This window comes from Sceloporus occidentalis, unplaced genomic scaffold (genome assembly GCF_023333645.1).
Source record: "Sceloporus occidentalis isolate IW3139 unplaced genomic scaffold, rSceOcc1.0.p SCAF_265, whole genome shotgun sequence".
NCBI classification, from domain to species: domain Eukaryota; kingdom Metazoa; phylum Chordata; class Lepidosauria; order Squamata; family Phrynosomatidae; genus Sceloporus; species Sceloporus occidentalis.
In genome coordinates, this window is record NW_028317245.1 from 881,609 (window position 1) to 895,122 (window position 13,514).

At 41.4% G+C, this 13,514-nt stretch overlaps 1 protein-coding gene across 5 annotated transcripts in view; it reads right to left on the reverse strand.

Moving 5' to 3' along the window:
• Nucleotides 1-3,063: 3,063 nt before the first annotated feature.
• The window catches only part of LOC149275817 (RNA binding protein fox-1 homolog 1-like), a 44,197-nt gene continuing 33,746 nt past the window's right edge, over nucleotides 3,064-13,514 (reverse strand). For all 5 annotated transcript variants that reach the window (XM_089504292.1, XM_089504291.1, XM_089504294.1 and 2 more), the window contains exons 10-12: nucleotides 12,052-12,128; nucleotides 11,598-11,670; nucleotides 3,064-7,306 (exon numbers count right to left, since the gene is read on the reverse strand). In XM_089504292.1, coding sequence (XP_089360418.1) covers nucleotides 7,262-7,306; nucleotides 11,598-11,670; nucleotides 12,052-12,128 — 195 coding nt within the window. In that variant the 3' untranslated portion in view covers nucleotides 3,064-7,261. The remainder of the gene's footprint in view (nucleotides 7,307-11,597; nucleotides 11,671-12,051; nucleotides 12,129-13,514) is intronic.

Genomic DNA, 13,514 nt, shown 5'->3' on the forward strand with positions numbered 1-13,514 from the left:
GGGAATTCTAAGTTTCTAAGAAGACTACAAATCCCCAAAATCAGTGAGATTTTTAGCAGTGGTATCAGATTGTGATATAACTGTGTAATGCAGATACAGTGTGTGTCTATGTCAGAGAGAGAGAAAAAAACACAGTGAGTGACAGAAGAGATCCATGATGGAGAAGCAAACCTAACAGAGCACAAGCAAAGGGGGGGGGGGGGGGGACAGCGAGCGAGCGAGCGAGAGAGAGAGAGAGAGAGAGAGAGAGAGAGAGAGAGAGGCATGCTAAAGCCAAGTTCCCAATGTTATCTCCATCATATTTTCAGTAGTGTTAAAGTTACAGTGTAACAGCTTCAATTGCTGACCCTTTCTTCTGAATGTAGACCAATTCAATTAAAGCAGCTTCTTATGGAGAATGCAGAGAGGAGCAATATCTGGTTATAACAGAAGAGCAAACAGTAGCCTCAGACTTTTCATGGTGTGCTTACTTAGCACAGGATGATGAACTTAACATGAGATTCAGGACCATCAATCAGGAGAGCTGGAAAGTGTGCACAAAGAAAAGGCCAGGAGAGGAAAGGAAAGAGAATCAAGCGTGAGATGATCACACACACACACACATTATAAAAAAAGGAAAAGTGAACACAGAAAGAGAAGAATGGCAGAGGAAGAACAAGCTGGTGAGAAGAGCAAAAGAGAACAGAAAAAGAATGCGGAATAAAGTAAATTAATTAATAAAATATTAGAAGCTACACAATGTATTAGGTTTGCCCCAATGTATTTTAAAATACCAATACAATCTAGGGAGGATCTGATAACAAAATATCGGTGGAAGGGGGACATAGTTTTTGCTTAATCCAATTCCTTCCAGACATTTCTGTGATGAAAATATTTTTCCACCTTCCGGCCTCTTTTTTCCAGGTATGTGGGAAGAGTAGCTTTTTCTTTGTCAGAAGGGTGATTATAACCAAAAAAGAAAAGAAAAAAGAAATAGAGGAAGATTACTGCTCCCCTCCTTTCTCTGCCCGATGACATTAATCACATGGCAGAATATACTTTTGGCCAACCTAGTCAAAAAGAAGAAGGGAAAAAAAAAACAGTAGGAAAGAGGTGTGTAAAAGTAGGACAAGAGCAGAAGCATAACCAAGAGAATGAGCAAGCATGCAAGGCAAAGTTTAAAAAGTAAGTAAAAACAAGAAAAGAGCTGAGCAATTTGCAAGGTGGAGCAATAGAAAAGGAGAGAGAAAGGTTTATGAACATGCAAAGAGATAGTGGAGGGGGAAAGGAAAGGAGCCATGCAAACCAAAATAGAATGAAAGGCTCTATGAGGTGTTAATCTGGAGCAGGGGTTCCCAACCTTTTTGACTCGTGGAGCCCTTATTTCCATGGCAGAGCCCCTAAGAGGCCTACCCTAGGTCTTACAAATTAATGGTGTTTAGGAGTATATATAAGAAGATATTCTTATTCTTTAATTTCATTCAATTTTTATTTCTTTCATTTTCTTGGAGCAGCTGCAGAGCACCTGGGAAGTGCATGCGGAGCCCTAAGGGATCCTCGGAGCACAGGTTGGGAACCCCTGATCTGGAACAATGATCTATTCCAGGCCACAGTTCAGTCTGCAAGTTAATCAAGGTAAGCGCTGCAAGAGATCACTTGCAACCCATTTAAAGCTGGAACATCAATGTTCCAGCTGAAAACAGAACACATTTTTAAAAGGAAATATAAACCTGCTCTTTGTCTATAACAGAAAACCATGATAGTTACATTCAAGTTTGAAGGATGTATCTCTTTTTAAATTACCATTTTAGATTTGGAATTTTCCTTGGATATAAGCTTCACTCAGGTTGCTGTCACACTGCAGAATAAATGCAGTTTGACTCCGTATTATCTGTCATGGCTCCATCCTACAAAATTCTGGGATTTGTAGTTTGTTGTGGTACAGAGAAAGCTAAATACCTCACAAAACTGGAAATTTCAGATTTCCATACCGTTGAGCCATGGCAGTTAAAGCGCTGTCAAACTGCATTAATTCTTCTGTGTGGGTGCAGCCTCATTCCATTTCCCATTTTGCAATTACCCAGCCAACTGTACAGCTTCATTTTACCATCACTTCAGGATTTTACCACCTCATCCAGTTGTATGTATAGACCTTGAGCAAGTCTGGCAGTTTGGAAAGATTACTTTTTCAAAACCACAACTCCCAGAATCCCCCAGCCAGGGTATTTTGGGAGTTCAAATCCAAAAGATGACCATATTAGCTAGGTGATTCTGAAACTATGGTATATTTTTTCCCCAAACTCTGTAATTGTTTTTGGCTTTGGCCCCATACAGACAGGCCAAAATAAAGCTGCTTTGGGTCACTTTAGAGGTATGCTGTCTCAATGACGCATGCGTCCTAAGAGTCTGGAAGCTGCTCCAAAGATGCACTCTAGTCCTTAGGATTGGATCATGGCTTTAAGCACAGCTTCCAGACTCTTAGGATGCATGCGTCATTTAAACAGCATACCTCCAAAGTGACCTGAAGCAGCTTTATTTTGGCCTGTCTGTATGGGGCCTTTGTTTCCCAGAATGGTCCACAAGTGAACATGACAGATGAAAAGTCTTGCATGAAACTATGTAGAAATGGCAACTGGATATGTGAGAGGAAGAAACAGAGTTGCTTGTATAACAGAAAAATACCACCCAGAGTTGCTGGGAGAGATGAGACTAGAATGAGTAGAGAAAGAGCAAGCAGCGTAATGCATGATACCAATGCAATTCTTGTTCCACCAAACTATATGTTCTAAACCTCATAAATTGCACCAAGGGAAGACTATTTCCTTTGAAGAGGAAAATAAAAATACCACCTTACAAGAAACAGCATATCAGAGGGCTTTGGCAAGAACATTGGTTCATCACAGCATGTGGCTACACTGTAGAAATAATGCAGTTTGACACCACTTTAACTGCCTTGGCTCTATCTTACAGAATCCTGGAGTTTGTAATTTTGTGAGGCACCAGCTCTCTGTCAGAGAAGGCTAAAGACCTTGTAAAACTACAAATCCCACTTTCCCATAGGGTGGAGCTACAGCACTTAAAGTGGTGTCGAATTGCATTATTTCTATGGTGTAGATGCATCCTGAGACTGTTCTCCACATCATCAGTGAAAAAATCAGATACAGCCTCAGTGTGGGTTATAGTTGAGGGGTGTGTGTGTGTGTATCATCTGTCAGTCCAAATTGTGCATCTGTTTTTGAGACAATACACAATGATACCACAGCCCTAATCCCTACTCATCACAAATCTCTCCACTTTGCAATATTTTAGTAAGCACTGGCCTTGGCCATCCCATACACTTTCAAGCTTCATGGCCATGAGGACTAGTAACTTAGTATTTTCACAGGGAAAGAATACATTCTTGGGGAACTGAATTTTGAGCCTCAGGATGCACACAAATTATCCTAGTTATAAGGAACTCCTGTGTTTATGATAATGTTCCATGGCTATTTTACACTGCAGAAACAAATCATTCCGGTTTTCCCTCTCTCAAGACCAGTAGTAAAGGTTATGCTGTAGTATCTACCAATTTCTTCTCAACAGTAAAGTACTCTCAGGACCCTTTCACACTATTCAGTTATAGCACTATAATTCTATTTTAACTGCAGTGGCGACATCCTCTGGAATGCTGGGATTTGCAATTTGGGAAGAGGTAATTCTCAGTCTTACAGCTCAAGTGCTTCACCAAAATACAAATCCCAGGTTTCCATAGGATGTTGTGATGGCCATTGAAGTGGAATCACAGTGCTATAGCTGTGTAATGTAAAAGGACCCTTAGGCTGTAATCTGTCCAAAGTAGGTTGAGGGAATAATTTGCCGCCACTGGAACCTGTGGCAAAAGAAATTTGGCAGGCTTGTATTTATTTTCTAATAGAAAACAATAGAAAATATTTTCTAATAGAAAAAAAGTAGTCGCCCCTCTGTTTTCGCAGACTTGGAATCTGCATCCTATGCCTATTTGCAGGTGGAAAATGGAGAGGGACAAAATGGGGCATATGACCGTGGGCAGCTGCTGCCATTCAAGCCAATGAGGCTTGAATATTGGCAATTTTCCATTTTCATGGTATGTGTGTGCTCCATAACGGATCCCTTCACGGAGGAGCAACTGTATTTCCAAACCTGTTTATCCAGAAGCAAAGTTGGGGGGGGGGGGGGGGAGATAAGTGAATGCATGAAAAGTAGCAATTATCCTTTTTCAATCCTTTGCACTAATGAATGTCTCCAGATTGAATCTTACATCCCCTGTTAAGATTGAAGAGATGGAAGCAAGTAAGCCAGTGGTCAGGATAAGGAAAAGAGAACATATGCAGCCACAGAGAAGGAGGAAGAGAAAGAAGAAGAGGCAGAATAAAAGAAGTTAGCCAGAATCAGGATTTTATTACAGTAACAAGGAAACAGTGAAAAGAACAAGCATCTGTTTAGAAGGGTTTCCCTGAGATATTGAACTGTGAATTGAGCAGGAACACTGCCACAGATACTCAAGCCCAGATAGAGGTGTGAAGCAAATTGCTAGGAATAGAAATGGCTTCTGCTTTGGGATCAGCAGCTTTCAGAGGAAAATGAAAACACTTAAGATGCATTCTGATATAGTTTGCCTTTTCTTTCCTTTTCAAACTGCCTAAAACAAAAACTCCATAGGCTTAAGTCCTGCACTTGGCCACCTGCATTATAATGTATGTATTAACATCCATTTATTTCCCCACTGGAACAACCTGCATGTCAGTGGCAGAGTCTGGGATAGTTATTCCTGGAGGACTACAATTCTCAGAATCTCACATCTTATACAATATGGCTACGTTGGCTAGGGGATTCTGATAGTTGCAGTCCAAAACAGGTGTTTTTCCAAGCTCTGGTAAATGGGTGGAGAAGAGCAATCCACCTGGGCATTCAGAAATATATATATAAATTTTACTAATGTGTATATCTCTTTTATATGTTGTTGTTGTGTGTTATGCTGCATTTATAAACAGATAACCCCATACACACATCCTACATAGATGTACCTGGGAATAAGTGCTTTGAACTCAAGGGCACGTACTTTTAAGTAATTGTGCATATGACTGTGCTGTTAATTTTGGAGTAATAACCACCCCCATTTTAAAAAGAATCCCCTCCATCAACCCCTTTGTAGGCTTTAATGTAATGATCAAGACAAAATAAACCAGACACATATCAAGTCCCAAGGATATGAATGGGAGAGAGTGAAAATCAAAGCTTCCCCACTGGTGTTTTATGTTGTTGTGTGCCTTCAAGTTGCTTATAATTTATGGTGAATCTATCTTGGGGTTTTCTGGCAAGATTTGTTCAGAGGAGGTTTGCTTTTGCCTTCCTCTGAGGCTAAGTGTGATTTGCCCAAGGTCAGCCAGTGGGTTTCAATGGCTGAGTGGATATTCAATCCTTGCTCTCTAGAGTCATAGTCCAAAACCCAAACCAATACACTACACTGGCTCTCTCTAGTTGGTGTAGAAATGTCTAGCTGCTTGGACAGTAGTCTACAGTTTTTGGTTTTGTTATGGTTTCTGAAAAATGCTAAATAATTGATTTAATACTCTCTGTGATCCAGAATAAAATATGACCTCCCATTTCTTCAACCTCAGATACACAAAACTCTTGGGCAGGATGACAGGTACAGGACTGTTATGGAAAACTGCATTTGCCTGTTTAACAGCTCCCAACAGAACCAACCCCTTGAATGTGTTTGATTTCCCCCCTACCTTATTCAATAGTAATCTATGCTATACTTGCTGTCAGAACCAGTTTCTGCATCACAACCTTTCATAATGCAGGCAGGGGGTCTGAAATGTGTTAACATGTTTTTTTCAGGACAGAATTAAAAGTAAAAAAATATATTATTTATAAACAAAATATTATTGTTTTTAGATAATATTATTTAAATTTTAAATATTTAAAATAATAATATTATCAATAACAATGATACATTTTATTTTTTAAAAAATCCTGAAAGCTTTGACAGAAATATAAGAGGCTTGCTTCAGCCATTGCCTGTCCTGAACTGATACCCAAAGCAGATCTGAAATACAGGAGAGAACACAACAAAGGAGCATAGTGGAAGCATAGCATTAAAGAGAAAAATATCACAAGGCAATCAAAGAGGAGGGAAAGGACAGGGAATGAGAAAAGCAAGGGAAGAACTTCAGAGAGCTGATTTGAATCTGACACGATCTCTATGACAGGGGCAGCATTGATGGACACTAACTTCCATTAGTCCCAGTCAGGATGGCCAATGGTTATGAATGGTGGCAGTTCCGGCCTATCAACTTCTAAGGGCTCAAGCATGTCCATCCCATGCCATGTTGCATGTCTGTAACAGAAAACATCAGCTGGGGAAACAGTTGCTACATTCCCCTGGGATTTGTAGGACAATACTATCTCACTACAGTTCCCAGGATTTCATAGAAAAACTGTGACTGATACAAGTCTGTGATATTAGCAGTCATAAATTCAGAGGCTGGTTTTAAAATAGTTGTTAACTGTCATAGTTCCTCCACACAGAGACACCAAAGTCAAAGAGCTGTCATGGTGGGCTGAGCCTGACACTTCTCCCTGGATTCTTAAGTAGGTGCCATGATAGTTGAATGGTTGAGGAACGGGTTTAAAACTGTGATAGGAGCTTGAAAAAAGCATCTGATTTCTGAAACATCTCTAGGCATTCTACAGATGACATCAAACTTTAGGATGTGTTTGAGATATAACGACTTTGCTAGCTTTCCAATTCCACCCAATTCCAGGCATCATCATTCTTAAAAAAATTTAGAGCTTGGAAAAGTTCACTTTTTGGCCTATAACATCCAAAATTCTCTAAGTGCCTACTCCCTGGGGCTGGTGGATTCTGGAAGTTATTTAGCCCCAAAAGGGGACTATTCTAAGCTTGGGTTTTAATCCAGTGCACTTTGCTGCTCCTAAGGTATGCAACCTAGCTGTGATTGTACCCTATCAATTTGTCCTGCATCCAACCCAATACAACAACACACTGCAAGGTGTAATTGTGAAAGCTGAGAGGGCCTGGAAGACACTCCTAAGCTTTCATCTAGCCATCACCACCATCAGTGTGTGACTGCTTGGGAGGAATCTGCACCAAGCACCTGGCTGCCTGCCTTTCTTCCTCTCACACTTACACACACACACACACACACACACACAAAGAGGTTCTCAGCGCCAGGTCCCACCATGTGCCATCAGTTCACAGGCACCTCCTAGTTTCTCAGCACCAGCTCTTGGTCCTTCAGTATGGAGTAAATCGATTGCATCCTCCTCGATACAAGCTGGCCTGCCAAACAGAGAAGAAGCAGGAATATGATGTGAGAATTAGTTTTGGGAGCAGGGTATGGAGCATAACGATTAGGATAGAGATCCAAAACCCCAAACAATTTGTACTATCACCCCATCCTGCAGCAGTACCTTTGTGGCATATCACATCCTCCAACATTTCGCCGATAAAAACTGGGACACATGTGGCCAAACAACATCAACCTGTGGCCAAGATGGCAAAAGTTATTAATGAAGAAGATCACACAAGCTAAGAGAGGCTGCAGCAGTTTGCTTTTGACTAAATTTGTCCCTGCCAAGTCAGGACACTTGGAAGGTATGGAATATAGCTGCCTCATCCATAATTTCTGCTATCCTCTGCATTTCTTGGAATCATAGAATCGTAGAGTTGGAAGAGACCGCAAGGGCCATCCAGTCCAACCCCCTGCCATGCAAGAAATCTCAATCAAAGCATCCCCGACAAATGGCCATCCAGCCTCTGCTTGAAGACCTCTAAGGAAGGAGACTCCACCACACTCCGAGGGAGGAGTGTGTTCCACTGTCAAACAGCCCTTACTGTCAGGAAGTTCCTCCTAATGTTGAGCTGGAATCTCTTTTCCTGTAGCTTGCATCCACTGTTCTGGGTCCTGTTCTCTGAAGCAGCAGAAAACAAGGTTGCTTCCTCCTCAATATGACATCCCTTCAAGTATTTAAACAGGGCTATCATATCACCTCTTAACCTTCTCTTCTCCAGGCTAAACATCCCCAGCTCCCTAAGTCTTTCCTCATAGGACATGGTTTCCAGACCCTTCATCATTTTATTCACCCTCCTTTGGACACACTCCAGCTTCTCAATGTCCTTTTTAAATTGTGATGCCTGGAACTGGACACAATATTCCAAGTGGGGCCTGACCAAAGCAGAATAGAGTGGCACTATTACTTCCCTTGATCTTCCCTTGATCTAGACACTATACTTTTATTGATGCAGCCTAAAATTGCATTGGTCTTTTTAGCTGCTGCATCACACTGTTGACTCATGTTCAACTTGTGGTCTACTTGGACTCCTAGATCCCTTTCACATGTAATCTCATTCAACCAGCTGTCCCCCATCCTATATCTGTGCATTTCATTTTTCCGGCCTAAATGCAGTACCTTACATTTCTCCCTGTTTAAGTTCATTTTGTTAGCCTTGGCCCAGATTTCTAGTCTATTCAGGTTGATTTGAATTTTGATCCTGTCTTCTGGTGTGTTAGCAGCTACTCCTAATTTGGTGTCATCTGCCAATTTGATAAGTATGCCCCCAATTCTGTCATCCAAGTCATTGATAGGCAATTGTGAGTTTGCCTGCCTGTTTAGAAACATAAGCCTAAAAAGTACAATGTGCATTTTGGCTAAGTGTATACCTGTCTTTATCTATATCTGAAAATAGGGCATCTATGAAAAAATGCTGCTGTGTACAATACTTCTGTTCAAGGGTTCCAGAGAGCCATGTCCTTTTTCAGGATGCTATATTCCTTGGGATTCCATTCCCCTCCCTAAACAGTTTGCCTGCTATTCTTGGCTGCTGAACACCTCATTTCTCATTCAGCTGCTTTGAGATGCCTGCTATTAAAGCTTATCCTCACTAAAGTCTTGTTCTTCCTTTCCAAGCCTTGGTTTTCCCTTGAGTCTTTTGATACTTTCCCCTCTTATGTGTAGACGAAACCAAGATTTCTAGTTTTTTGTCAAGATGGGATCATTTTTAAAATTTATCATGCTGCCCATAAACATACATAGACATGCTTACAATAGTTCCTAGAGTCCAAAGAACTGCATAGTACAAACAGAAAAAGAGTATAATAGATCAGGTTGCTTGCAGCAAAAATAGCATACCCTCCAACTGTCCTGGTTTATTAGGGACAGTCCCAATTAATCATCATTTTAAGCTGTTTTTAAAACATCCCAGTTTTTCTCTCCTTCTCTCACTTTCCCTTTTTGTCCTCAACTTGCTTCAGTTACTGCAAACTAAATTCAAAGTACAAAGCAAGCTTGCGCTTGAATAACTCAACAGGGGCAGGAAAGGAGTTCCCAGTAGACTCAGGTGAAAGCAAACTGCTACATTCTCTCCTAGTTTGTGTGTTCTTCCTTGTTACTAACCTTTGCCATCTTCACCACATTGATGTTGCTTGTCCACTCATGGCCCAGACTGCTGCCAGACTGCAGAATTAATAATAATAATAATAATAATAATAATAATAATAATAATTGTTTATATTTCCCACCTCTCCCTGCGGATCGAGGCGAGATTACATCAATAAAATAATACAATACAGTTTAAAAATATAGTCAATAAAATGCTAACATTAGTACAATAAAATAGCTAGGCCATTGTCTAATCATCCAATAATCATACTATCATAGTCCGAAGTGGAGCATTTCATTTTAATAATCTCCTATATAAGATCAGGTGGGTAAGCCTGCCGGAAGTGATCTGCTTAAGTGCCTTCTTAAAGGCATTTAAGGTGGCAATAAGACGAATCTCCTCCGGTAGGCTATTCCACAATTTAGGGGCAATAGTGGTGAATGCTCTAATGCAGTTTGATACAGCTATGGCTCTATCTTATGGAATCCTGGGATTTGTACAGTGAGCCCTTGGTATCCCCTGGGGTTTGGTTCCAGGACCCTTTCGTGGATAACAAAATCCATGGATACTCAAGTCCCATTAAGTACAGTGGCCTAGTAAAATGGTACTCCATATATAAAATATCAAAATCAAGGTTTGCTGTTTGGAATTTATACATATGTTTCAATATTTTCAAACAGCCAGTGCTTGAATCCATGGATAAAAAAAATCCGTGGATACGGAAGGCTGCCTGTAGTTTGCTATTGCACCAGAGCTCTCTGATAGAGAAGGCGAAATAGCTCACGAAACTATAAATCCCAATATTCCATTGCATTGAGCCCTGGCAGTTAAAGCCGTGTCAAACTGCATTAATTCTCCAACTTGTAGCCCCAGTTTTCATCCTCGAAATGATGATATAAAATAGTTCCAAGATGAGCTGAATGATACAAACATGGGACAGGGGTGGGAATAGGAACCATAAGGGACCTATACTGCCTCCCATTTTTGTCCTTTTCCCTATATCCTGCACTTTTGGGAAATGCATGGTTTGTCTTCAGCTGGGAATCTTGTAGCTCATTTCCAGATGGGATGCAGAAGTAGGGCTAACACAACACCTAATGTAGAATCTCACATAGGACCAAAATGGAGTTACAGAGGTGGAACAAGCTGATATTATGAAACGTTAGAAGATCCCTAATGGGCTAGTAAACATTGCCATCTGCTGGGCATTTTGGAGCAATGCAGACCCTGATTTACAATTGGTCATTTAAAAAGGAAGATATCAGAAAAGGTTTTGGATTGGACTTCAACTCCTGAACTCAATTTGACCTAGGCATTATAGTTCAAGAAGTAAGTTTTCCAAACTTTACAATCAAAACAAAACAAAAAACCTACCTCCAACAAAACCTACCATCAGAGTTTTTAATAAACTTTAAAATGTCCACTTGATCCTTCATAAAAATGTCTTTAGGAGGTTTGCTTTTCAACCTTGGCAAAGATGGACAAGAAAAGCAGCAACATCCTTTCCCTTGGGCTCAGTCTTATAAATTCATATTTATTTTTGGGGGAAAAACAACATGATTTCCCATGTGGGTTCAGTTTCTTGCATTTGTCACCAAAAGCTTTCTGCTTTTCACACAAGCTTCCTTCATCTCCCCACCCAGTACTAATATTTCCAGGGTCTAGATCAGGAGTGGACATCTGTGTGAAGATCAGGGACAGATTACAGCCCACAACCTCTGCAGGCCGTGAGCACACAGACACACATGGACACACACAGTGTAAGTCCAAATGCCTATTTTCTTGCCTCTCAAAATGGCAAGAAGTGATGGGAAGCCACCATTTTGAGAGGGACTAGAGAAGAGAATGGGGTCAGTGTGGAGTTCTGTTGTGTTTGTTGAGGTAGGGTTTTCATGAGTTGGGGAGGAGCTTTCTGTGGAATTGAGGAAGCCCAACATTTTTAGAAAACATTGGGGGTTGGAGGGCTTTGCAGGACTTCATGGGCCACAAAAGTGGGTTCCTGAGGCTTCCTGCAGCTTGTGACTCACACTTTGCCCTCTCTGCAGCTCTAGATTGCATTGACTGATGCTTGCAAAGGTATTATCCTGCCTTACAATACAGGACTGGATAGGATAGCCTCTTCCCTGCCACCCTGCTCTGTGATCCTTTAATTAGGGTATAACCTTCTTGACCCACTGATACAATGACTCACCATGGCACCAACTCCATAGGCAGGGGTCACTGTGTGGTGGTAGGGCTCAGCAGTAGTGTAGACCCGTCCATATCTGTTGGAATGGAGCAAAATCCAAGAAGACATTAGTATGAGGCAGATCAGGGATATAAATCTTCATTTCTTTCTTATATATGAACTTGTTTTTAAAATGCAAAACTTTCTTTACACTGGACTGTGTGACTTTTTGTATATTTCAGGTGTCTGCATATGTATCTGTTTAGCAAAACACAATTTATGCACAATATACAACTTTTAAAAAAGCAAAATACAGCTTCCCCCCCCAGATAGACACACAGACTCACACACAATGGAAGCCAACCACCCCGCCAAAAGTGATACCTGAGCAGTTTTTCAACCTTTTATCTTCCAGGATGAGCAACTTTGCAAATATTCTTTACAATCCCCAGAAATGCTAGACATTCAGCATACATACCCATCACTATAAGCTGCTGCAGCTGTTGCTGCTGCAGCTGCCGGTGTCTGGGCCACTCTGTAGGCTGCAGGATAACTCTGGAAAATCCAAAGTGTAGAGGAGAAGAGTATCAGATTAATGTGATGTAGTGGTCTGAACAATGGACTATGACTCTAGAGACCAGGATTCACATCCCTGTTCAGCCATGGAAACCCACTGAGTGACCTTGGTCAAGTCACTCTCTCTTACCTTCAAAGGAAGGCAATGGCAAATACCCTCTGAACCAATCTTGCCAAGAAAACCCTGCACTTGGATCCACCTTAGGGTTGCCATAAGTCAGAAACAATACACGGGCACATTTAACCTAAGTGAGGCCCTAAGAACACTCTCCCCAAAGTTCAGTGGGTTCTAACATTAGCCAGAGTGAGGTGGTTGCCTTAGATGGCAGAAATGGGAGGTAGCTGCCAGTACTGAAGGAGAGAGAATGGTGCGTCATCCAGCCTGCTGTGCACCCACCATACTAGCCCATTACATTAAGGTGTAATGAAGGATGTCCTGTTGCTGATGTGGAAGAAAAGATTCTACTACTGGTCTAGTCAGTTTTTGTTCTTCAGTTCAGGAGGGAAAAAGCCTTGGTCTTGTCCCTTCTACAGAGACATTTTTTCATCTCCACAGTAGAACAGATTGGGTACCGTGATTTTCTTTCCTCCAGTTCTTCCTTACTTGTACCCTAAAGACCTGCCAGCCACAAGACAAAAGGCACATCCTGTCCATGCTGACGACTTGTGGTGTTAGGAACCTGCATGCCACATCACAGCACTTTTTAACTGGGATGCATTCTCACACCTTCCGTTATGTATTAAAAGATCAAGTAGGAGTGAGGAACAACTCCTGTGCTCACAGACCCAGAGAATGCACCCAACAGAACTTGGAAACATTATCTATTTGGATCACAAATCCCAGAATCCCCCCACCAGCTTTAAAGTGTAATCCAGAAAGGAACTTTTCTAAACACTGGCATATGACTCACATACCTTGCTGTGACACAGGCCAGTGACATACACTCTCAACCTGTATCTTTGCCCTTGCCTCTTTTCGTTGTTGTTGTTGTTTGTCTTCAAGTCATTTCCAACTTATGGAGACCCTAAGGCAACCTCCCTGAGGGAGTTTTCTTGGCAAATTTTTTCAGAGGGGTTTTGCCATTGCCATCCTCTGAGGCTGAGAGAATATGACTTGCCCAGGGTCAACTAGTGAGGTCAACTACACCATACTGGCTCTTAAAAGAGTTGTTTGATGAACATTGTTTCACTCCAATTCATGGTGATCCAAGAGATTTTCTTGCCTATTGTGAAAAATAAGATGGCATCCCCTACTGTCCCAGATACAAAAGCTGATTGGACTGGCAGGTGACTCTTTCTTCAACACTGACAATGGAATGGTGCCCTCCCTCCGACCAACCTCCATCTTCTCCCCTGACAGAAGAG